General features: G+C 39.1%; 2 protein-coding genes across 2 annotated transcripts in view; both read right to left on the bottom strand.

The window, feature by feature from the left end:
* The window catches only part of vwa8 (von Willebrand factor A domain containing 8), a 96,605-nt gene that overhangs the window by 45,874 nt on the left and 26,181 nt on the right, over positions 1-24,550 (bottom strand). Inside the window, exons 15-26 of the mRNA XM_088083742.1 lie at positions 24,470-24,550; positions 23,648-23,725; positions 23,397-23,512; positions 22,688-22,788; positions 21,829-21,935; positions 17,320-17,391; positions 14,246-14,322; positions 11,287-11,362; positions 10,249-10,384; positions 9,614-9,733; positions 8,322-8,527; positions 1,891-2,042 (exon numbers count right to left, since the gene is read on the bottom strand). The exon at positions 24,470-24,550 is cut by the window's right edge and continues 109 nt beyond it. Of these exons, the coding sequence (XP_087939868.1) occupies positions 1,891-2,042; positions 8,322-8,527; positions 9,614-9,733; positions 10,249-10,384; positions 11,287-11,362; positions 14,246-14,322; positions 17,320-17,391; positions 21,829-21,935; positions 22,688-22,788; positions 23,397-23,512; positions 23,648-23,725; positions 24,470-24,550 (1,322 nt within the window). The remainder of the gene's footprint in view (positions 1-1,890; positions 2,043-8,321; positions 8,528-9,613; positions 9,734-10,248; positions 10,385-11,286; positions 11,363-14,245; positions 14,323-17,319; positions 17,392-21,828; positions 21,936-22,687; positions 22,789-23,396; positions 23,513-23,647; positions 23,726-24,469) is intronic.
* Positions 5,579-8,307, bottom strand: LOC148188600 (uncharacterized). The gene has a single exon (XM_088083852.1). The coding sequence runs from the start codon at positions 7,118-7,120 to the stop codon at positions 5,579-5,581; it is 1,542 nt and encodes a 513-aa protein (XP_087939978.1). The 5' UTR covers positions 7,121-8,307.

Genomic DNA, 24,550 nt, shown 5'->3' with positions numbered 1-24,550 from the left:
GGCCACATTAGTAAGTGTGGTAAATTGAGTATCACTGATGTATACAGTTTATGTAATTGTTCAAGGAAAATACTTGTTTCTGCTCTGCTCTGCTCTCAAGATGTTACTTGAGAGATTGATGGGAATAAATTTATGAATGTAATACATCAAATAAAACCACAGGAGACAGAAGAAACAAATATTTTCCTTTATTTAAAAGACAGAGCTGTGCATAATGAGACAATGTAGTGGATATTAGACTTTTTCCCTTGTAGGAAAGCTGAGGTAATGTGTGCGATCTGGTCAGCCATTAATTTAACACTAAAAGAAGCAGTGAGGAGACTTCATGGAAGCCTCAAAGTTTAAATCAGTCTGAAACCAGTCAGAGGGCTATTGGAAACATGAGCAGATTTCAAGCATTTCAGGATTTTCAGAGCAAAAAAGGGTTTCAAAAAGGTTCTCCTTGGAAAGAAGAGTTTTTTTTTCTTTAACTACTGGCCTCTGGACCTTTAAAACAAAAAACATGTCTATTTCCATTTTAAATAGTGATCCATTTTAAATTGATTAACTAATAATGTGCCAAAAATTAACCCTGACCTAAAATTCATTAAAAAATGCTGCCCTTATTCTATTTTGTGGCGTCAAATTTATTACTTTTTTATTTAGCAAGCTATCTTTCCACTGTCTGTTAAGATAATGTTAAAAATCACAAGATTCATCAGCTTCTGATACATTAAAAGTATTTGGCAAACAATGATTGCTGTATAAAGTTTAGAGATTAATATTTTAACACAGTTTACTAAAACCAATTGTAGGTTCTGCACAGAAAGAAAAATAGTTCTTTTCTTTCTTTTTTTCTTAGGGTGTTCGACAGTTTCAATCACAGTCAGTCCCTTTCCTCTCCGGCTCACTGCTGAGGCTCTGTAGTGTCCTAGTTTTAAATAAGATGCAAAACAGGATCATGCTGTCCAGTAATGCCCATGTCATCTATTTTAGGGGTGCAGCATAATATTTTCACCAGTATCGCCATCAAATTAACAGCTTCAAAATGAAATATCTGCATCGGCCCAAAATTAACTTTTATGCTGATATGACAGGCCGACAAGATGACCCTTAAATTTTTGTGAGGTTAGGTAGTTGAAATAGGTAAGATTGGTCTTGGTTTTGACTCTTTTTAAGATTATCTCTGGGTGACTATCATCCAAGCCTGTTAAGGTGGGAGGAATTTTACAGTTTTGTTTAAAATTTCTTGCATAAAAATAAATATGGCATGTTTTACATGTAACCCAAGTAGTTCTCTTGTTTTGTTTATTGAATGTGAACATTTTGAAAAGCACTGTATTTTATAATAATATAACAATAATACATAATAATAATATATGTTTCTATAGCGCTTTTCTAAACCAGAGTTACAAAGTGCTTCACTTTATGTCTGCATCAGCCACCAGTAGACCGTCACAATAAGAGTCGGTTTAATATGTTTATTCCACTGCAGAAGATTTAACGTTCTATAGTTTCTGTTCTCTGTTTTTATCATGTTGCTCTCTTTTTTTCTCTCTCATTTATAGGCCTCAAAAGTTATTTCAATATAAATCCCAGGTATCTAGTTATCTACATGTGTTAACATTTACAGAATGACAATAAAATGAACTTTGAACCTTCTTTGCAATTAGTTGGAAAAATTTATATGCATATATCGGCATTGTCAATCTGCCAAAATGTGTTTAAAAATATCAGCATATCAGATATTGGCAAAAATCCAGTATTGCCCATGTTTTAGCGATCAGCCTACTCTAAGCTCTTTCTGACTGGTCTCTGTGACAGTGTGACACTGACTGTGTCTGTGCTACATGTGAATGGCTGTGTGTTTGTGCGTGTCGTTTTTAGTGTTTTGTGCTCCTGATGTCTTACTCCTTAGCCAGTTTGACAGAGCTTGGCTTGGCTCCGATGGGGATCCCGTGCTTGTGCAGCGCTTCGATCAGAACCTCCCGCATGTCTTTGTTGTACGAGTCAAAGTCGAAGACGTTTCGCACCACGTTGGCCAAACCCTCGTCCGGGAATTTCTGTGGAGGATAAGAAGAGGGAGGAAAAAATATAGAGGAAAGGAGGTCAGAAAATTGGGCATAGTGGTAGAAAGAGAGACTCGGCAGGGAAGAAGTGATGGTGAAAAGGATGGAGGGAGTTTTGAAAAAGAGACGTTGAGGAGGGTTATAGGAGTGAAAGGGAGATAAAGAAGGATAAAAAAGCAAGGGTTGGCATTTAGGGAGAATAATAGAGGGAAAAAAGCATAGAAGATGGAGTAAAGAGGGTCAGAGAAGGACAGAAAGTTAATATGATTTACAAGTGTTCAACAGGGGTCAATGCAGGGACACAGTCTGGAATCAGACATGCTATCTGGAAGGTAACTCATCTCCACACTCGAACCACAACGCTGACAGATATGCACAAAGAAAAGTCGTTTTTCTCTTGCTGAGGCAGCCTTAGTTATTGTGTTTGTGATATAATTAGAGAAATACAAGTTATATTGCCTCAATAAATTCTCTTTATTGTACTGTAACTATGGTGATGCGTCTGGGAAATAGGCAATATAGGATGAAAAAGGGACAGAGTGGGATGCTGGAAGAAAGAGACCTCACTTTGCACAGCCAAGAAAAATGTACCAGGTTTTTACAGGGCTGGGAAACATTATTCAAACACTGGTGACTTCAAAACAATGACAATTTTGTAGACTAACCAGCTGTCCAGAGCAGTTGACCCAATAAAGGCAGGCATTGTTGCATACAAAGTCTCTTTCATATAAAGGTGTCAACCCGATCTCGTTAAAAAAAAGTTCAGTGTCAGATACTGATGCCAAAAGCCATCTTTCGCAAGCATATTTCACACCACCGGACAGAACCTTTTGTAGCATTATGATACACCGCCGGTTGGCTGACCAGCACTTGTTGTAGTAATATGATGGTCAGTGTCAGGTTGAAACGCTTACTTGAGGCGCTCTTGCGATATCGCTCGGACAAGAATGTGCTGGATGGACGAACAGATGTATGGAAGGACAACCTGAAAACATCAAACCTCGGCTAATGCCAGTGCAGAGACATAACAGCAATCTGATCAGGAAAAGAGAACAGGATTCATAACAGGATTATGAATCTGACTTTATACCAGATAGAGACATGATCAATACACTACAGAGGTTCCATATCAATCTGAAGCACTAATTGATTGAAAAAATAACTCACAGATGAACTGAAAATGAACATGGTCGCAGCCATAAATGTGACCCAGTCCTCCACTCCAGTGGCTAGAGGTGGAGGCTGTGATTGAATGGTTGGATACAAATAAAAAAAAAAGAAAAAAAAAAGGTTAAATCCTTGTAATGAAAAATAAACCTTGGATCCTGGGCATCATTACGACCACAACGACTCTTTCAGATATTACAAAGTATTTACACTGTTCAATAAATTGCTGCACAATCGATAACAGCTGGATTCCAACTAAAAATAGATTGCATGTAAAGAGCACTGGGCTGTATTGATCTGAGTTCCCAGTTACCACAAAGGTATAATGACCAAATGCAAAACAGTAATTACACCCTACTCTGCCGATTGCCTCAAAAGAAGCAATTTAGACTTTGACTAAATTACTCTGTATCTGTCCCACTCTGCAGATGTCAATGGTGTTGGTGATTGATGACAGAGCGAGGCGGCCAGTGGGGAAATCAAACATAAGGGCTTGTCCATGTGCTCTGACTTATTGATCTGCAGTAGGGCAAGCTGGAATCTTAATTTTCTTCGTCTCTACAGTAAGGTCCTCTTCTTTCAGTTATTTTTTCTTCCCCTCTGGGCTAAAAACTGTGCACATTCCTGAAGATTTGAGACCAGAACTATGTTCATTAAGTGCACAAGCTGAAAGAGATAGAAGGGAAGGTAAGGATAAGGAATAAGTAAATGATCTACACAACATCTCCAGGACTCCTACAGTTTAAGGTAAGGTGACATGACTTTTTTTTTAGCCATGTCAAATGTTGGAAAAATTACGCTTTTTAGATTGGAACATATCGAAAACAATGAACATATTAAAGCTGCATGCAGCGATGAAGGGGCCCTTGTGCCTCCCTGGTGGCACTCCAACTGACACACTCGTTTATTTCTGTGAAAGTCGAATAGTGCATGCAGAGACTTTGGACCCTGGAGTGAGATATTTTACATTTTTCACCACTATCAGTGGCCACTAGGTGGTGCTGGAGGAAACACAATTTCCACACCATCTTATACTACATCATTTGTTTACCAAACCATGAAAGATTTCTGTAAATTAAAGGATAATTGCTTCACAAAGCTAACTTCCTGTTGCCAGTAGGTGGCGCAGTGGGTACAAAAGGTAACATATTTGTGTGTTCAGGCCTGCAGCCTGATTAAATGTGGGAAATTTGGGGCAAGTCAGTCCATGCCAAGTGAAGTTACGACAACTTGCTGTTTGGCGGCAAATTCTGCATCACCATGGCAACAGATTTTGAGGAAAACTATATTCTTCACAACGAGGCATCATTAAGGCCTTAAGGCTTTTCATACCAACTTTGAGTTGAATTTGGTCAACCTGTAAAGAGTTGCACATCAAAATCTAAAACATGTAACTGTCTGCTGCCAGTAGGTGACGCTATTACTATAACTCAATTTAGCCATGCAGGTGTGTTCAGGGCGGGACTCCTATCAAGCTTGAGAAGTTTGGGGCAGATTGGACACCGGTTTGTTTCTGCAACTATCCTCAACGTTACTAATGCATAACCTCCAGATTTCCCAAACTACAGGGCGGGTTGAGGGTCATAATTACAGAATGTGTGTGTGTGTGTTAATCACACGTCAAAAAAAAGAGCATTAAAAGCATTAAAATGAAACTGCGTTAATGCATTATTACAAACTTTTGAAGAAATCAAGCCACTTTGTTTCAAACATAAACTGGTACATTTCTTTCTAAGCTACCATAACTTATACTTAATTTCATTTATACTGCATGTTTTTATTCAGTGACGCAGAAACAATAAATCTAATTATTATTTTATTATTATATTATTATTAATAATTGTATTAATTCATTTTAACATGATTGTTTTGTGGGGTTATAAATATATACATACGTATATATATAATATTTAAAAATATAAATTTATATATATATATAAAAATAAAAAAAATCTATGAATAAATTATCCCCAATAGTCACATGAAAGTTCAGAATTTTTATGTTTTGAACATCCTTGTGATTGACATTTGGGATAATTTAGTGTCCAATGATTCTGATTATCATATGTGGTTGAAATGTGGGAACCTGAGCACCAGGAGAAAACCCACAAAATGAGCAAATTATTGCCAAACAATTAGTCACACAGAAGTTCACAATGTCCAATGTTTGTGTTTTGAACATTTACTTGAACATCCATGTGACCGATAATTTGGGAATAATTTAGTGTCCATTTTTTTTTCATGTGGCTGAAGTGGGGGAACCTCAGCACCACTCTGTCCGTTTGACAGATAAACCTCCACCTGTCTGTCACAGACGGGTGGAGGTCTATCTGTCTCTGTGAGGCTGCAGTGCTAATCACTAATCACTGAGCCTCCGGGTCAGGGGGGGGTTGGTGGGCGCTGTTGACGAAATAAAGTTGTTGTTCTTCGTCAGAGGGTTCAAAGGGAGGAGCAGAAGGACCTGTATTAATTGCCCAGTCCGGGATAATGTAGGCAGGGCGAGAATCAGCTGTCCAGTCTGGGTTATAGGGGGGAGGACGATCATCAACGGTCCAGCTGGAACAACCAGCTGCCTCCTCCCCCTCCACCTGACTATCGCAGACACTCTTTTCTGCTGCCTTCTTCATCTCTTTCACGCTCCTTTTGTCCTTCATTTTCTGCAACTCGGCCTGTCTGTCATCTGACGGCCTGTTGCGGAAGAACAGGAGGCGTCTCTTCTTTTTGTTGAGCGACAGACATATATCTTCCAGCTCATCCTTCTCGGTCTGTAGCTGTACTTCTTTTGATTCATAGGTCTTGAGTGTTTCAGCTATGTTGTCGCTAAACTCCTTCAGTTCTGCGTACTTGGCCTCCCAGTGTCTTTCAAGGTTGCATAGCTCAGCCTTTTTTTGGTCGAGCTCTTCTGCAGTCTGTTGGAGTTTTCGAGAGACCTCGTCATTCTCTTTGCCACGAGTCAGGAGTTCGGAGTTCAGTTGGTGGTACTGATTCTCCATAAGGTCCAGGTTACTCCTGTACTCGTTCTGCTGCACTGCCATGCTCTCTGTTTTGGCATTAAGTGCCTTTCTATATGTCACGTCCAGGTTTTTCTTCTTGTCCTCCATCGTTCTTATTTTTGCCTCGTTATCAGCCAGGCTTTGCTTGAATTTATCCTCCAGAGCAGTATATTTAGCCTGCCAGGCGTCTTCGCTCTGGAGGAGTGCAGCTTCCTTGCTGATCAGGTCGTTTTTGGTGTCTTCCAATTTGTTGGAGAGAATGTCCTTTTCCTGTTGGAGAGTCAGGATTTCAGAGTCCCTCTTGTCTAGGTCCTTTTTGGCCTCTGTTTGGTTATTAGAGAGTGCCTTAAGTTCCTTTCTGAGGTCCAGGATTTCCTTGTCTCTCTTGCTGAACTCCTTGGTGGTCGCAGTGAGTTTGTCAGAGAGTACCTTCTTCTCCTGTTGGATATTCAGGATTTCAGTATCTCTCTTGTTGACAAGTTTCTCCAAGTAAGCCATCTTCTTCCTGTATTCAGACAGCTGGTTCTCCACTTCCTCCTGATTGACCTGGTTGTGTTGGTCTGGAAGTCTTTCTTTCTCTGGCTCCTGCCTGCAAAGACTTCGTGCATCCTCCATCTTCTTCTCTGGGAGAAGGACAGTTGTCTTGAGCCGGGATATTTCTGACTCCTGTCTGGTGATGACTTGAGAATTTTGGTTTATTGCATGAGCAAAACCTCTCGTTCTTTCATCCAGAGCTTTCTCGACCTGCTGCACTCTGTCTGTTAATGTGGCAATGATGTGGTCAATGTAGACCATTTCCTCCATGGAAATCAGCCGGACATTAACAGGACAGGACTGTACATAGGGGGAGAATGGAGTAGATGTTGAATATACCGGATAACTGCCCTGGCTTGTTTGTAGATTTCTCTCCATTGCAATGCTGGTGGTAAACTGCCGTGGGTGAAGAACTGGAAATAGGAAAATGTCTGTTGTCTGTTGAAGTTGGTTTGTTGACCTGTTCGACCCGAGTGCTGGTAGACTGCCTGTCTGTTGAAAACCCAAAATGCACTGAAAATATATCGCGATTGGACTGGTATTAATGACCTCTGCGTGAGAGCCGTTCCATCAGTCCCTTTATGACATAATAAATCCATTCCATTAATCCCTTGGACTTCATGCATCCATTCCAATGGTCCTTTTATGACATCATAGATCCATTCCATTGGTCCTTTTATGACATCATAGATCCATTCCAATTCTCATTGTATGACATCATCACTCCATTCATTCCATCTTCCCTTTGATCCCAGAGGTCCTTGAAATCCTTGAAGGTCTTTGATTGCAGGGGAAAATCAAGGCCTTGAAAGTTTTTGAAAATTGACATGGGTCGTTGAAGGTGACTTCTTTAACATACTTCAACGTAGAAACTCCATTCAAACATTAAATATTCAGCTTAATTAGGACATCGTTGCTTGTATGTACTTTTTCATTACATTCGAACTTTTGGAAATATTTTAAGTTTTCCCATTTAAATGAATGGGTGGAATGTTGTAACTTGACACAAATCAACTTTTTTTCAGGTATATTCAAAACCTATCTTTAAAAATGGAGTGGGTGGGTGGAGGGAGGGAAAAGCTTAAATGAGTGATAAATTCTTATTATAAATGCCTTCCAGAAGAGACGGTCTGATAGTTAACAATTGTTGCACCACACCCTTCTCTACAATAGCTGCCTTTCCTCCTCCTTGAAGTGAGGCCACTCAGAAACAGCTGCCACCAGAACTCCTGCCTTCCATTACAGTTATTTTTTTGCACAACCATCCAAGGGTCAGTGCAGAAACCCCCTCTAAAAACTGCAGATCACACAGCCATTCTTATGTAACAGTGTATGCAGTGTGTGCGGAGGTGTGTGTGTTCTCGTTAGTCTGGACCGACGCAGGAACAGGGTCTCCCTCTGTGTCACAGCTGGTTGCGAGGACGCTCTTTTGCATTATTAAAACATTTAACAATGCGGGATTAAGGTCACACAATCTTTCTGTATTATTGATGACAAACAGTCTGAGACCAAATCTGAGAAAACAAAAGCAGTGTTGCGCTGTTGTATCGTGTGTGCATGTTTTCGTTAATCTTTATACCTGGAGGTGTTTGACGATGTTGACCACCTCGCGGGTGGAGTAGGGGTAGGTGATGGTGCCCTGGTCGGCCATCGACCGCAACTCTCCAAAGGCAGCCACCAGTTTCTGCAGCGTAGCATCGGGAACGTCGGGGCCGTACTGTTTCAGCATTGCCAGCTCTGCCTGGGGTTTTGGATTGTCCACTGCATGGCAGCTAAAAATATCACCTGTTCAAAGGACAATAACAAGTCATTGTTTCCTACAGTTGCTCAATTTCTCATAACTCTTTGTATTTTTCATTTCTAATTCACAAAAGAAATAGAGTGATTTACACTGAGATTTTAAGTATACACAAGATTTCAGAGAGCATAAAACAGCATCAAAATAAGAGCTTATTTATCATAAAAAGTGCCAGTGGATCCCACACACTCCCCAACACATGTCCTAGCTAAGCCCCTAATGTCCTAAAATCCTAAAAAAGTGCCCTAAAATCCTACAAAAAATACCCTAGAATAGCTATAATCATAAAAATGTCCTAAAATCCTGAAAGTCCTAACATCCTAGAAATCTCTGTCATTCAATTGTTATTCATTTTAAGAAAATATACTTACTTTTAAACTTTAAAAACCAAAAAGAGATTATATGAGAAATCAAACAAACTAAACAACAACAAACATCCACTTAACATACTAAAATCCAAGAAAGTCCTGAAATACTAGAAAAGTCCTCTTATCATAGAAATGTCCCAAAGTCCTATAAACTTTATGATATCCAAAAACTCCTAACATCCTAGGAATGTCCTAAAATCTGAGAAACCAACTAAAATCCTAGACATGTCCTAAAATCCCAGAAACGTGTATGGGGCTGCCGCGACTGGCCCCTGGCCTACAGTTATTTTGCAAAAGTGGCCCCTATGAAAAGGGAGTTGAATAACCCTGGTGTCATTAGGGTTCAAGCTGCAGAATAAACCACGGTTTGAGTCTGGGGACCTTTGCAGGATGCCATTACCCATCTCTACCTCATTTTCTGCCACCTTTACTATCTTCCTGCTGCTTCTTGGAACAGGCTCTTCTTTAGATATCCTACATCTAAATTTTGTTGTTTGTGGAGCCACGACAACAACAGATTATCTTCTTTTATTTTGATACAGAAGGGCAGAGAACTATTAGATCAGCTCGACAACAGAACCATGCAAGTCCCAATTTCCTCCCCTAATGTATCTGAGCGGCTTAGTTTAGTTTGTTACGTAAAGGAAAAGATTATTTGTCCCCTGCTGCAGGTTGTGGGTGTTGTGTATGTGTGTGTTTGTGTACCTAGAGCTCCAAAAAAGTCATTGCCCAGGAAAGGGAAACCAGGTCGGTTAGCCAGGACCAACATCCTGAAGTCTGGGTGCATGACGATGGTGTTGGTCCTCCCTTCAGCCTCACATGGATCTTTGGAGGAGACACAGTCGTAGTTAACATCACATAACACACCTAAACATGTTGTCATACTTCCTGTCTCTGCATGTGTTTCTGCCTCTTTTAATTCTTAAGTTTTGAGCGACCGAATCTCACACACGCCTCTCCGGTCCTGATAGCATCGCAGCTGTAAGTTTGTGTTTATGAAGTCTCGAGGTTGTGTTTATATTCCTCTGGGAGGAAGAACCTCTCAGGAATGGAGAAGCTGTCGGCAACTACTGCGATTACGTGGGACGACCTGGACAATATACACGTTTACGGCCAGGCGTGATCCAAAAATCTACTGGTACCTGTCCATTAAGGCTTTTATCCTAAGCCTCCTTTAGTGGCCTGCATGTGATGTTTTACTCGCGTTTGTCTTCTTGGACATCCAATCCTCAACTTGTCCGTTTAATGGTCCTGCTTCTGTGTCTGGGACATGTCGAACTGTCAAAGGTGTTAAACCCTGCGTGTGCGTGTGCATAATGTGTGTGTCTGTGTGTGTTTACCCGAGATGATCCTGCGTCCATCAGCCAGGATCATCTCTCCGCTCTCCACCAGGGTTTTGAGGATGCAGGTGACATTAGTGGGAGCTTTGTCGGCCTCGTCGATCACTAGTATGTTTCCATGTTTCACTGCCTTCACCTGGACAAACAAACAAACACACACACACACACACACACACACACACACACATCTGTGTAAAAATGTGCTATAAAAAGATCTTCTGAGCCTCTTTTGATTGAGAGGAAACAACATGCACATTACAAAGAGCCGTTACAGTTTTGGTGATAAACGTGACCTGATGATCCATCTCATCATTTGACTGTTTTTACATTGAAGCCGCCCTCACGGATCTCAGCAGGTCACTTGATGAGTTCAATGTCATTACACATTTTCACGAATACATTTCCATGACTTTGAGCCAAATTTTAAAGACTAAACATTTTCTGAAAAGACCATCCATACTCCTCATTGGTTCTTTTTCATTGCTATATGATAGATTTTATAAATACATATTATTTAAAAAATAATTAAGTCAGAACAGGATTAGAACTAAATATAAATATATAACTTAGGGACTCTTTGTTATTTCTGAGAGGGGAGGGGGTTGTGCAAAAAGGGGGAGGCATGTCAAATAATTTTTGGGGTACTTTTGTTTTTTAAATTTTGGCTTGTATTTATTTTGCCGCCAATTTTACAATTTGGGCAATTTATTTTTCTTTAAATTTTTGTTGATAATTTTAAAAAATACTGTAAAAATTAAAATCTGTAAAATGTAAAAGTTTTGACAATTAAAAAAAAACAAAAACTCTTTAAAATTTCAGGCAATTTTTAAGCCATTTTTTCTGTAAACATTTTTGGTGATTTTATTTTTTCTCAAACATTTTGGGTGATTTTAAAGAAAACGCGCATTTCAAACCATATTTTATTAATTGGGTGTGAAATCTTGGCTGGTGCCAAACTATTTTAAAATAGCTACAACATATGCGAAAGACATGACCCTGTAGACAAAGGAAATGTGTGTTTGTGTGTTACTAACGGACCAGAGGAGAGTCCTCGTACATGATGATGCCGTCTCGGACTGAAGGCTGCAGCGTCAGAGTCTGGACCGTCGTGTCTCTGAAGAAGCAAAACACAGGATTGATGCTGGGGGGTCGTGGGATCCTCCGCTGGCACTTTTTTTGATAAATAAGCTCTATTTTGGTGCTATTTTACACACTCTTGCACCTTATGTTTACTAAAAGTACAAAAAAATCCCAAAGTGAATCACTTTCTGTTAATTGTGAATCAGAAAATATTTGGGGGACAACCCAGCACCCTACTGGGGGCCAGATTTGGCCTGTGGGCCGTAAGCTGAATATCACTGACATACTGTGCTGTCACAGAGGCCTTATGGAGCTCCAGAGGTGGTTTCACTGAACAGATCTCTTTATTTCATGTACCTGTCTGGTTTCTGTGCAGTTTTTTTGTTACCTGAACACCATTTGATCTGTGAAGATGCAGACCAGTGACAAAGGGTGTCAGTAACACCGGGCTTCAGTTCAACAGGCCAGCAATACAAACATACACATCTACATTACAACTTTGAATCCCATGTGGCATCCAAAATTATCTCTCCCTCTTTCTCTGAACATCTCTCTCTTCAACCCACCTACTAGCGCCTCCCTGCAGCTCCTCTCCTTCATACCTCACAGTGTGACCCAGGAGCTGTCCTACTTTCCTTCCTGGCCGCCTGCATCTCTCTTGCTTTTCTGAGCCACATCTCTGTAGGCTTTCAGTCGCAGGCTCCCAAAAGCCACACGCACAGATCTTCCTGCCTCGGCCCTGCTCTAATATTAGCTGCTGCTACAGAACCTAACCAGGCCACATCGGAGCTCGGCTCCACTTCGACTTTCACAAGACTTTGACAAACTAAACACACGGAGAAGAGACACTGGTTTGCTTCTACGTGTGGATCCACTGTCGAGGCTTGAATGAATCATATGGCCCACAACAATGTGACTGAGCTGATCATGCAGCACTTCAGGTTGAATGACTTTTTATTGGCATCCTGTTTGATGCCGTTTTCCCAGCGTGGAATATAACTGAGTACATTTACTCAAGTACTCTACTTAAGGATGAATTTGAGGTACTTGCATTTTTGTAGTATTTCCCTTTAATGCTACTTTATACTTCTACTCCTCAGCATCTCTGAAGGAAATATTGTACTTTTGATAATAATTTCTTGCTGGGGGGTGTCTTTTTTAATAGTTTTAAGGGTTGTTGTTTTTCTGTAATAATTTTTAATTTTGTTGTTTTTTTTTCATTAAAAAAAATTATAATCTTAACGTTTAATTTATAATCTAGAATTATTAAATGCTTTCTTTTCTCCTTTTCTTTTTTTTATATAATTTTGAGTTTGGGGTGTTACTTAGTTACTTAAACTTAGCTTTTGTAGTGTGTCATTTTTTCTTAAAGGTTTTTCTTTTAAAAACTTTAATAAAGTAGCATTTTTTTATACAGGAGTTTTACTTGTAACAGAGTATTTCCACAGTGTGGTATTAGTGCTCTAACCTAAGTAAAGTATCGGAATATTTCTGGCACCGCTGATTTCTCCCATCACCGAGTCCCTGACACACAAAACACCTCCTCCTTATTAGCGCCAGGATCGATACCGCGTCCGTCTCCGCCTCCGATTGATCTCAGCTACACTCAACAGCGGGCCAATTTGACAGCACACAACACATCGATCTATGGATGACCTCATTTTCCCGAGGTGTGATCCTGCGAGTATTTATAGAAGCCGTGAAGCAGAGGACTTCTTTAAATGGTTTGTCTTTAATATGAGCATGTGAAGTCCTTGTTCTGCTGAAGGATGGCCTAATTTACTGAGGACCGAAATAGTTTTTGACACCCTTTGATGAGGAGGCCAAGGCTGGCAGGGTAGTGAGAGAAAACGCTGGCTGCTCTCGACTCCTTTAAATTGGGTCGCTCTGTTTCTCCTGCTGGAAAACTGCAAGTACTTAAAAGAAGCAGACGCAATGATTACTCCTGAAAAGCATCATTAGCTGCCAACCACAGCACCTACAGGACTGTTTTAGGAACTAATACCATCGAGTATGTGAACTTTTAATGCACAAAAATAATAAAACTTTCCCAGAGTAATACTGAATAATGAACTTGTGAGCTATTTGTTGACCAAGACGAGGAAAACTTGACATATGAATCCAAAAGTCAGAATTGAAAAGTACCTCCTTTTTAAAAGATATTCATGGTGGACACTCAAGATTAGTGTCAGCAATTCAGCATCTACTACTTAAATTTGTGAAAAAAACTGAATCATTTGGTAATTAACTTTACCTTTTATATCTTTACTTTTTTATTGTAAATCTCTATCTTTCCATATGTTTTATATTTTATTGCTCTGCCTAGCCTCTGTTTCTGAGATATGATGATGAGTAATGGCCAGAAAAGGGTTTTTGCAGAACCTTATGATGTCACAGTTGACCTTTGACCACCAAAATTCAATCAAAAAAAAACATCAAGGTTTTCTTGAGATATCGCTTTCACAAGATTGACACATACAAGTTCACAGTGACCATAACCTTTGACCTGTGAGCACCAAAATCTAATCAGTTTATCTTTGAGTCTAAGTGGACGTTTGTGCTAAATTTGGAAAAAAACGGCTTCATGAGATATCGTGTTCATGAGAATGGGACATAAAGACAGATAAGAACCTGAAAACATAATGCTATCAGCTTTGGCTATTTCCGGCACGGTGGCATTAAAACACACCCATGTACATGTTGATGTTTATTTTATTTTTTAAGATTATTTTTTGACTTATTTTGCCATTATTTTACAGAAAAGTGTGCCTGCTCTACCGGCTAACCTACAGGCACCCAGATGCACATGCTGATCAGGCCGTCGTTTAGATCATGTAGTTCCTTGACTTTTTAGCGTAAATAAGTTCAGATAAAACACTAGATTTTCAAGCTGAAATATCACGTCGATCCTCCTCACCTGTGGAGCTGCAGGTATTCTCTGGGCCTGTTCAGAAGGTGCAGAAATCGGTCCACTATTTTATTCTTCCCCACGCCCTGAAGAAGGAAACAAAAACACTCAGCAACCAGCATAACTTCATGGACTTCACCTTAAAGCACCGACTGCGTTTCAGTGGCTGTAAAGGGAGATAAAGAGGTGTGTGTTCGGCGTGCAGAGAGGCAGCGCTGAGAGTGTGTCCCTGAGTTTTGACGCAGCTCCGTTCTGACAGGGAGACGCTCTGTGGGACTCCCACCGGCTTCCCACAGAGCCCGTCTCTGCTGGACGGCTGCTGACTCCCTCTGCCAGTCTGTGACACGTGCAGCGAGCCGCTCTGACAGCTCCTAAAGCCTCAGCGTCGCCCCGTGCATGCTCGTGCACTCTGATCTGCAGTTAGCTTTTTTCACTTAGTCGCTCTCTCACACATAAACACTAATGCAGACACACACACACACACACACACACAGACACACACAGACACACACAAACACACAGAGACAACGACCATGTCCACTTTCACTCGTCTTCCTTTCAAACAGGCATCATAACCACACGGTCGACATTTTTTTGCAAATTGCTTGATATATATATATATATGGTTTTTATACAATGCATTTTAGTATTTAGATTTTACTGTAATTCTATTAAATTCTATTTTTGTTTATCTACCATACATTATAAACATATTTTTTTCACTACATTCATTATTTTTTGTATTTATTTTGTATGTTTATTTTTTATATTTGTTTTGTTTGTTCATTTAATTTTATTTTCGTTAGGGTTAGGGTTAGGGTTTTTGTTTTCATTTGCATCGATTTATTCTTTCTTACTTTTTTATATGTTTATTGTATGACATTTTTATTTTCAGATTTCTATTGCATTACTTTTATTCTTGCACTTTTTACACTGCATTGTGCTTTTTTTAAAGATTTTTTTGGGGGAATTTTTTTTGTCTTTAATTGACAGGACAGCAGTAGTGTGAAAGGAGGAGAGAGAGAGAGATGCAGCAAAGGGCCGAGGCTGGAATCGAACCTGCGGCCTCATGCACTGAGCAACCAGGCACCCCAAGGCAAATGTTTTTTTAAATTAATTTACTGATTATTTTTTTGAACGTGTTCTACGGTCTATAACGTTGTATAATTTTTGGTAAGGTATTTCGTAGTGTGACTGTTAAAGGGTTAACCTCTCCCATTCGGACCTGACTGGGGGCGCAGCGTCCCCGAGGAGGTGCTGCATGCTTCCTCGAGCCTCCAGCGAGCTGTGAGCGGGTGTGGAGGGTGACATCAGGGTGCAAAGAGCCAGTTTCATAACTCTGACATGCGTGGCCTAATTCACTGAGACCCACTGCAGCAAAAATGAAACAGACCCCCCCACACGAGTCTGCGCTCGCTTAATTCACACCAAAGTGGGATCACGCCACTCTCACAGCGCTGCTTTTCTGGGTGCCGAGGATTTTTAAAGGGACAGTTTACCCCAAAATAAGAAACACATGTTTCCTCTTACAGGTACTGCCGTTCTTATCCCACCAAGACGCTGAAAAACGTATCCGTGCTTTTATTTCAAACCGATGACACTACTGAAATGCTCTTCAACTGGCCTCCCGAAACAGTCAACAGAGAAACTCCAGCTTATTCAGAATTAAGCAGCTAGACTTTTAACAAAAGCAAGGAAGACTGAGCACATTAACGCGGTTTTAGCCTCACTCCACTGGTTCCCAGTATCTTTTAGAAAAGATCTGAAGATTCTTTTAACTGTTTTTAAAGCTCTTAATGGTTTGGGACCGGCCTACACTGCAGACTGTTGTTTTATAATCCCTCGCGAGCTCTCAGATCCTCTGCTGGGTTTTTAAATACACACAATCATTCGCACAAGAAAATAGGCAGAGCGGCAGAGCTCGCTTCTCCAGAGAGGAGAACATTTTTCAACAACTGAAAACCTATTTAGTTAGTCTGGCTTTTAATTAACTCTTTTATATACTATTTTATGTCAATTCTGCTATTTGAACCGTTCAAACTGCTCTCTGTACCTTTTACTTGGATTTTTTTATCTCGTTTCTCATCACGTCTTATGATTGTATATTGCTGTTTTTTTTCTGTTGCACTTCTTTTATTGTGAAGCACTTTGAGCTGCATTCCTTGTCTCTATAAATAAAGTTTATTGTTATTATTGTTATTATCACCTGTAGTGCTATACATCAGTCTAGATGGTTTCGGTGTGAGTGACCCAGTGTTGGAGAAATCGGCCGTAGAGATGTCTGCTTTCTCTCCAATATGATGCAACTAGATGACACTCGGCTTGTGGCGCCATAAAATATTATTTATTCCATCTTGTGAAGGGCTCATTACATGAGTGACGCGTACTCAGTGAAAAATATAGAAAACGCAAGTCTCCTTCAGAAATGATCCCAGGTGTACTGTGGGGTCTGCAAAAAAAAAACAAAACGTGGGAGCGGTCCCGTATGAGAGATTTCTGGGAGCTGATAGTCCACGATTTCACAGAGTAATTGTGGATTCAAAACCTCCAGATGATCCGCTCAATTTTAGAAAAGTTACGTGATGCGATAACAGCTCTCGTAGCTCCTGCTGCATCATGCCTGAGAATGTCATGTGACCTATAAAAGTGGAAAAAGTGTTTCCATTTACAGTTTTGTGAATGTTTTTTTGAAGCACCTAAAATATCACCTCATGTGAGCGTGAAAACTTTTTTTGCAACAAATGTTTGCTTTTTTAACAGATGTGTTTCCATTGTGTATTGTGGGTGTATTTTATATTTGCTATTTCAATTTGTGCAATTTGAGGGTTAATGAAAGCCTGTCTAGTAACTGTTTGGATAGCATTTTCAGTAGCTGATTATATATTTTAGACCTTAAAAAGCAGTTAGTATGAAGCCCTGTCTTAACATAATTATTAAGATGATACCTAATATACTTTTTTTTTTTTTAAAGGTAAAATATGCATTTTTGATATTGGGTTGAACTGTACTTTTAAGTACAGCAGGTAGTTACAGTATTTTGCACCTAATATTTTTGTTTATTACTGTTATATTATGTCACTCACCTGGTTTCCCACCAAGAGGAGGTGCTCTCCCAACAGAAAGTCCTTCAGCATGTCCTCCATCACCCTCATGTGCTGCAGAGATTCAAACAACAAACAGACTTTTGTTTTATGGACACATGTCGGGTATTGTGGTGAACTGCATTTCACAAAAATCATGACAAAAAAGTACAGTTGCTCCTTTTCTAGGATCAAATTAATCTTAAAAACACATATCGAAGATTTGGAGGTTTGTTTCCTCCTCCCCTCTTCTCTCTGCGCTTTTCACAACTCTGAAGACAGAAAACAGGTCATTGAAAAAGTAGGGCATCTTCATCCTATCTCAGCCTCTCCCAGTCTTATTTCAGTCTCCAACACAAGCAGGCCGAAGAAAAAAAAGGGCAGAATGAGGACAGAGGGAAAGAGAGTGGGAAAGAGAAATCTGGGTCACATGGCGCCATCAGTAACGCCACGGGACGTCAGCGTGTCATTTCCTCAGCTGCTTCCTCCCTGGACATTAACACATGAGACATCTCTGGAAACAAAATATAGAAACGTTTCACCTGGAATCATCTGATATCTCCTTCACATGGGAGTGTTACTTTATCCAAATCTTTTGTGAGCAAAAGCCAAAAAAAGATCAAAAACTGCTGGTAGCTTCAATTCATGTAATAATTCCCTGAACATTTAACAAAATTTGCACTTTATCTGATTGAAAACGTAATAAAACTCAACAATGTAATAACTTGACCAATAAGGTCATAAAAAAAAAATCACATGGTCCAATCACAAATTTTGTAGTTTAAGGAGGAGCGGACCAAAACACTGTGAGAGCCACTGCTTTAAATCTTTTTAGCACTTTTAAGACTTTTTACACCTCTGATGATTTATTTCCAGACAAGGCAAAATTTAATCACTTTGTGTGATAATTTCCCAATAATGTAGTAAGGTGCAATGGGAAAAACTTTTTATTACATTATTGATCAAGTCACTACCTACTTTTTTTTTTTTTTTTTTTAATCAAGTCAAGAGCAAATGTCATTACATTTTCAGGATAATGTAATCAGGGCATCCTTGTAAAAGAACTTGCTCTCAATGGCCTTCCCTGTTTAAATAAATAAATAAAATAAAATAAAAAAAAAAAAATAAAAAAATCAAATCAAATCAAATCAAATCAAATCAAATCTCCTGTTTACTCTTTGTGTTCGTGGTGGTGGTATGGGTGGCGGGCAATACAAGTTGACAGAAGTACAGCCTGCAGTTTTGGCAACAGACTGAGAGCCGGCGAAACTCCACCAAATGACGTGCTTTGCATCAATTTACATCGTCCATCAATGGAGTAAAAGTTAACCGCAGTTCATCTGCACGTACTACCCACATAATTTTTGATACAAAACCGGTCGAAAATTGGCAAAGTATCCCTTTAATGCATATTAAATATCAGAAGTTAAATCTGCATTTTAAACAGGATGGTGTGGGCAGAGCCTTTTAAAGTGGCGGTCGATGAGAACTTGATTTCAGCTGCTTTCCTCCTGTGTGTTTTTCTAAAAGCACACTGACTCTGATCGCTGCCAGCGCCGAGGCGAGGCGAGCGCACTTCAGCGCTGAACATGTTCAGTGACAAAAGTAGGAAAAGATTTCGCCGAGTGCTTGGAGCTCTGCCCGTTTTCCCACCCACAGTGTGCACACTTGGACAATCGCTGCATAAAGCGGGGGTGACGGGCGTAATTTTGGTGCCTGAAAGTTACAAAACTGGAAAAACCCCAAAATACTGACTTTAAACTGCTTCCATCCTGCCTGACTCTTAAAAAACATGACGTCAGTTTCTATCCGTTTATAGATTTAAGGTGTGTGCTGTAGTGATTCTGCATGACCTTTGCTCTTCATTATAACGATTCCAACTTCGACCTTCGACACGCGGCATCGAGCACGTTAGATCTCCGAGAAGAGGAGGTGATCAAATACTTCTGAGTGCTTTTTTTTTTTTTTTTAAATTTGAGAGTCTCTACATTTTCACCCTCCTAAGTTTGTTAATATAAGAGGTGTGTGTTTCCCCTTTTTGGGGATTTTTAATCAGTTCAGTTGAGTGCAGAGCTTCTATCGTCCCTCGAGGGGAAATTTGATGTGCACTTGGGGGGAAAAAACAAATTAAAAATAAAATAAACAGGCACATATACGGCATCATAGCAGCATACAACTAAATTTTGTTTAAAAGCAATCCTGATCAACAGCAAAATTTAAAGTAAAATTATCAATAAAGGTCATCTAAAAGTGTCAATAATAAAAGGAGTGAGATTAATCAACCATTAAAAAAAGTAATAAATCATGGAAATGTCAATTAAAGGAGTGATTTCAGTCATTTCCAACCATTAAAAGTCTTAAAATGCCACAAAAACAGTGCACTTAAGAATTTTGCATGCTAATTATATTAAGTTATAAATTAATTATGACAATTTATACCTTTTTGTACTCTAGAGCGCCTGTATCTGCACCAGAGGGATGAATTCCTCGAAGAGTGGGCGGTCAGAGCTGGACGAGATTAACGGCGTCTTCTGCAAAACTTGTCTGTCAAAGACTTTTGTGAGAGAGAGCTGCTGCATGCCAATTATCTTACTGGCTTCTGCAGCTTCGGACAGACGATTGTCACAGAAGCCAGTAAGATAATTAGCATGCAGCAGCTCTCTCACCTTTACTGGAGTATGCCCGTTTTTCCTTTATTGGAATTGAATCAGTTTTTTAAGTGTCTTTTTATATCTATTGGAGATGACTTCTGTTCTCCCTTAACCTTAATTTAATGCAACTTTGAAAGCAGGTGATAAGGACTGATGATGTTTTTTAATATAAATATTTTAATTTAAAGATGAATTTTGATATAAAGATATAATGTTTGTATCAGTTTAGATATGTTTGATGTTTTATAAAAATGCCTTAATATCACTGTTTTTCTTTCCCTGTGTATTTTTTTCTATGTAATTTATTTAATTGTTGACTGTCAATTCTTTTATCATCCTGAGCTGGTTCAGATGGTTAACCACGCCTGCCGCCACGGAGCTCGTCAGCCTATTATTATTATTACAATTATTATTATTATCATCATTGTTATAATAATAATAATAATAATAATAATAATAATAATAATAATAATAATAATAATAATAATAATATGTATAAATATATCTTCTCAAGCATTTTGACCTGAAAAAGATCCAGATCTAAACGCTCTCTTGGATTAACTTGTACATGTGCAGGCGCGACCTTTTTCCTCCAGCTACGACCTAAACTCAAACATTAAAAGAAATCATAACTTTGTGTTTTCCTGCTGCACACACACACAAATACAGACAGGAAGTAAAATCTGATTGCTTTATCCAATAAATTCCACCGAAAGCAGCAATCTGAGGTCAGTTACATTCGAGAGCACAGAGGCTGAATTCACTGGAAAAATCTCGACTAATACCAGAACTAAAAGTAAAACCCCTCATAATGAAATAACGCCACACACTGAAACAGGGACAAATTAATAATAACAAGGAAGAAAGAGGAGTGAGACTGACAGGAAGTTGGTGTGACCTCACATAAGTGCTGTGAATATTATAATAAGAGATCTTTCTCAGTTTAAGAGAAAACAAACAAAAGCAGTGTTTTTTTATTGTTTCTAATCCGGATTTTGCCCTTATGTAATAATATCTGGGTCATGTTCTGGAAATAAATGTCTTTTCCAGCCCACTTTTACAATCACAGAGGGATTGGTGCGATGTCTTCTTGCAGTTACAGATTTGGGTTAGACGAGGTTGGGTTATTTAACAGAATTAGGGAAGGGCATGAGCAGTTTTTTAAATACATTTTAAAGGAAACACTAGTGCTGCCCTTTAGTCTACTGTCCATTAGAGCGAGGAAACTTAGATTTTCACTTCTACAAGCTGTTTGACCCTTTGAAAACTGAGAAAAATGGTTTTTCTTTTAAGAGCATGAGTAAGAAAAGGAAATGACCAACTTGGCAAGAAATTTCCAACAAATTACATCAAACTGTTACCTAAAAATTTGTTTTATAAAAGAGGAGAGGATTATTGGAAAATATCCTAAAAAATTGGGTAAAACTAAATTTATTTTATATTTTAAATTGTATTACAGAAAAATATAAAATATATACAATAAGTACATATATTTTTCAACACTTTTTCTAGGTCATTTTCTCGTCTGCTTTTTAAAAAAAACTTTTTTCTTCGTGTTTACGTTAAGGTAACTTTCTCGTAACTTGTTTTACTATTTTTTTTTGCTAATTTTTGGGCCGCGTGTCTTGTTGCCGTCACCCTACGTTTCTGAAAGAAACCAAACCAATTTGATCAAGCTCTAAGGGGTTAAACTTCTTTAAAGGACTAATAAATTGAATAATAAATTACATATCGAGTTGGTGCATAAACTTGTGTACTTGCTGAAACCTGAGTCAATATTTTAGGCAGCTTTTGGACTTTTGGAGGCCTTTCCGATGTTGGTATGACAGTCATAACCGGCTGTGAGTGAGTGTTTCATTACCTGAGGATTATCGTAGAAGAGAACGTCGGGAACCTTCATCTTCTCGTTGGGTTTGTAGACGGGAGCAGAAACACGGCCGATGGTCAACATACCATCTTTTACTGAACCTGGAGGATACAAGAGGTACAATTACTGTGTGTGTGTGTGTGTGTGTGTGTGTGTGTGTGTGTGTGTGTGTGTGTGTGTGAGAGAGAGAGAGACACTCGGGGTCTTTAACAAAGTCTTCTCCTGAACATTACTAAGAAACAACAGAGCTCAGTTTCTTCGTCCACTCTGCTAGTGAGAAAATTGCTGCTACAATTTTGGGAATCTGAAAAGTCCCCGACATTCGATACGTGGCTGAGAGAATTATCAAATATTGCAGATTTGGAGAAGATAAGATTTAATATGTCAAACAGGAAGAAAATCTTTCAGAAAATCTGGCAACCGATCGTTGATCTGATCTGAAAATTGAATTGAATGGTTAATGTTATAACCGGTTAACTGTATCAATGTGTCAATAACCTGCAACTCCTGTCATAGCGTATGTGTCTTTATTTTATTTTATCTATTTGATTTGTCTTTTTCTGCCTATGCAGATCTTGTTTCTTTATCGTTGTTTTTTGCTGCTTCTTATATTGCTCTATAAAAATAATAAATAGACAAAAAAGTTTGAGTTTAACCAAAATTTCTTATATATGCTTCTGACAGATGATCATCTTGAAATATTGATACCAAATAACAGCATATTCACTGGTGGCGTACATCGATATCACAGGAAACAATATCTGACGCCGTCAAACATCTGCTGATTAAAGTGCAAAACTCTGAAATCTGTGAAATATATTCAGAAACATCGTAAAGGACACATGACACTTACAGCTGAAGTCCTGAGCGAGTTCAGCTGGATCTGGTGAGTCCTGTATGGAGCAGTTGGAGAGGCTTTTTTCAAGAGATGCACGGGCCAGGCTGGGCAGGAACCTAAACACACACACACACACACACACACACCAGACAGCAAATAAAAATAAATAATATAAATAAATAAAATTATAAAAATTAATTATATTAATAATAATAATTTAAAAAATAATAATGTAAACTCAATAATAATAATAATAATAATTTAAAAAAATAAGAAGAATAAAATAAAATTATTATTAATAATAATAATAATAATAATAATAATAATAATAATAATAATAATAATAATAATAATAATAATAATAATTGTATGTACGCACTGAGGTGAAGGGGACACTATTCCATTGTGTTGGTTGGTTATGCAGTAAAGTGAAATCTTTATGGGAGGAGGTTAAAAAGGCAATAGAAAAGATAAGCTAAAAAAAAACAGTGCAGTGCAGTGAACCCTATTTTTTACGACAAAAATACAAAAAGCCAAACAAGACAAAACTAGGGTAAAGTTCGGATAAAATTAAGATAAAATCCCGTGTCTCACAAATAATGTGAGACACCGGACGCAAGATGTCAATAAAAAATAATACAAAGAAATTTGATCGAACAAGAACAAAGTGACGTAAGTGTGTGTGTGTGTGTGTGTGTGTGTGTGTGTGTGTATGTGTGTGTACCTGGACAGACAGGCCTTATTGACGGCGTGAGCGATGCTCTCCTCGGGGTACTGAGAGAGACGGCGACAGATCCTCAGCAGCTGTCTGGTGGACAGAGACGAGGCCAGAGACTGTGCCTGGAGACACACACCCCGTACAGAAATAAATTACTTACATCACACACACACACACACACACACACACACACACACACACACACACACACACACACACACACACACACACACACACACACACACACACACACTCACTGTAGGGTCGTTTGTTTTGCGGAGGCTGTGTGTGAGGTGCAGGAGCTGCTCTGCTGCTTCCTTTGGGACATTAGGAGTCTAAAAGAAAGGAAGAGAGGAGGACAGATGATGAGGATGGTATTTAGACAAAGATACCATGGTATCCATGGTAACCAACTTTGGGCCTCAAACAACACAGGCGCTAGTAATGTGATGGCAGCGTGTCTCTCCCTGAATTTCCAAATGCCACAACAAAATTAACCCCACGGCCTGAAGACTGAAGAGGAAACAGAAATAAACTTTATGTCTGAGCAGGATTCACTTTTATCATCCAAAACCGAAAATGTCACTGAGCAGCATCGCCACTTTCATCCCTCAACAGAGGCCTGTGTCGGGTTTGGAGTTAGCGATAACAGAATAAAGTTGGTAGCCAGTAAAAAAAGCTGGTTATGTCAAAGATCACCTGCATTAATGGACTGTTTCAGTGCGATGGATGACATCTTTGTAATGGAAAAATTAACATTTACTTTGAGACTTAAGAGTGATGCATTTGGAAAATTTTGGAAAAAACGGATGTGAGTTTATTAACTCGCATACATCAGATTTTAGGTAATGAGCTTCAGCTGTATTGTAGCTCTCCTGTTCTCTGCTACACACGCTTTTAAGTTTGTAGTATGTCTGTTTTTTGTTACTTAAAAAAAAGTATATTGTTAAACGCTTTACATCACTTAATCTTTGACTTAAAAAAAATACTGTACTTAAGTGCAACACCTAAGTAAATGTACTTGTTTGGTGTCCACCCCTGAACATCGGTACTATGTTGTACTTTGCTTAGATTCGTACCAGTCCGTGTATGAGGTCCATCTCCTCAGCCCGGGCCATCGGGGCGACGGTGTGGTAGAGGAACATCGTGAGCAGCTCCGG

Source organism: Plectropomus leopardus, chromosome 10, assembly GCF_026936395.1.
Source record: "Plectropomus leopardus strain MGB_pleo_1.0 chromosome 10, ASM2693639v1, whole genome shotgun sequence".
Taxonomy (NCBI): domain Eukaryota; kingdom Metazoa; phylum Chordata; class Actinopteri; order Perciformes; family Serranidae; genus Plectropomus; species Plectropomus leopardus.
Note: the sequence above shows the minus strand (reverse complement) of the source record. Positions and strands in the feature narration are given on the sequence as shown.

What these genes read in the sequence shown, in the direction of transcription:
- LOC148188600 (XM_088083852.1), bottom strand. Translation starts at nt 7,120, where the DNA reads ATGGAGAGAAATCTACAAACAAGCCAGGGCAGTTATCCGGTATATTCA.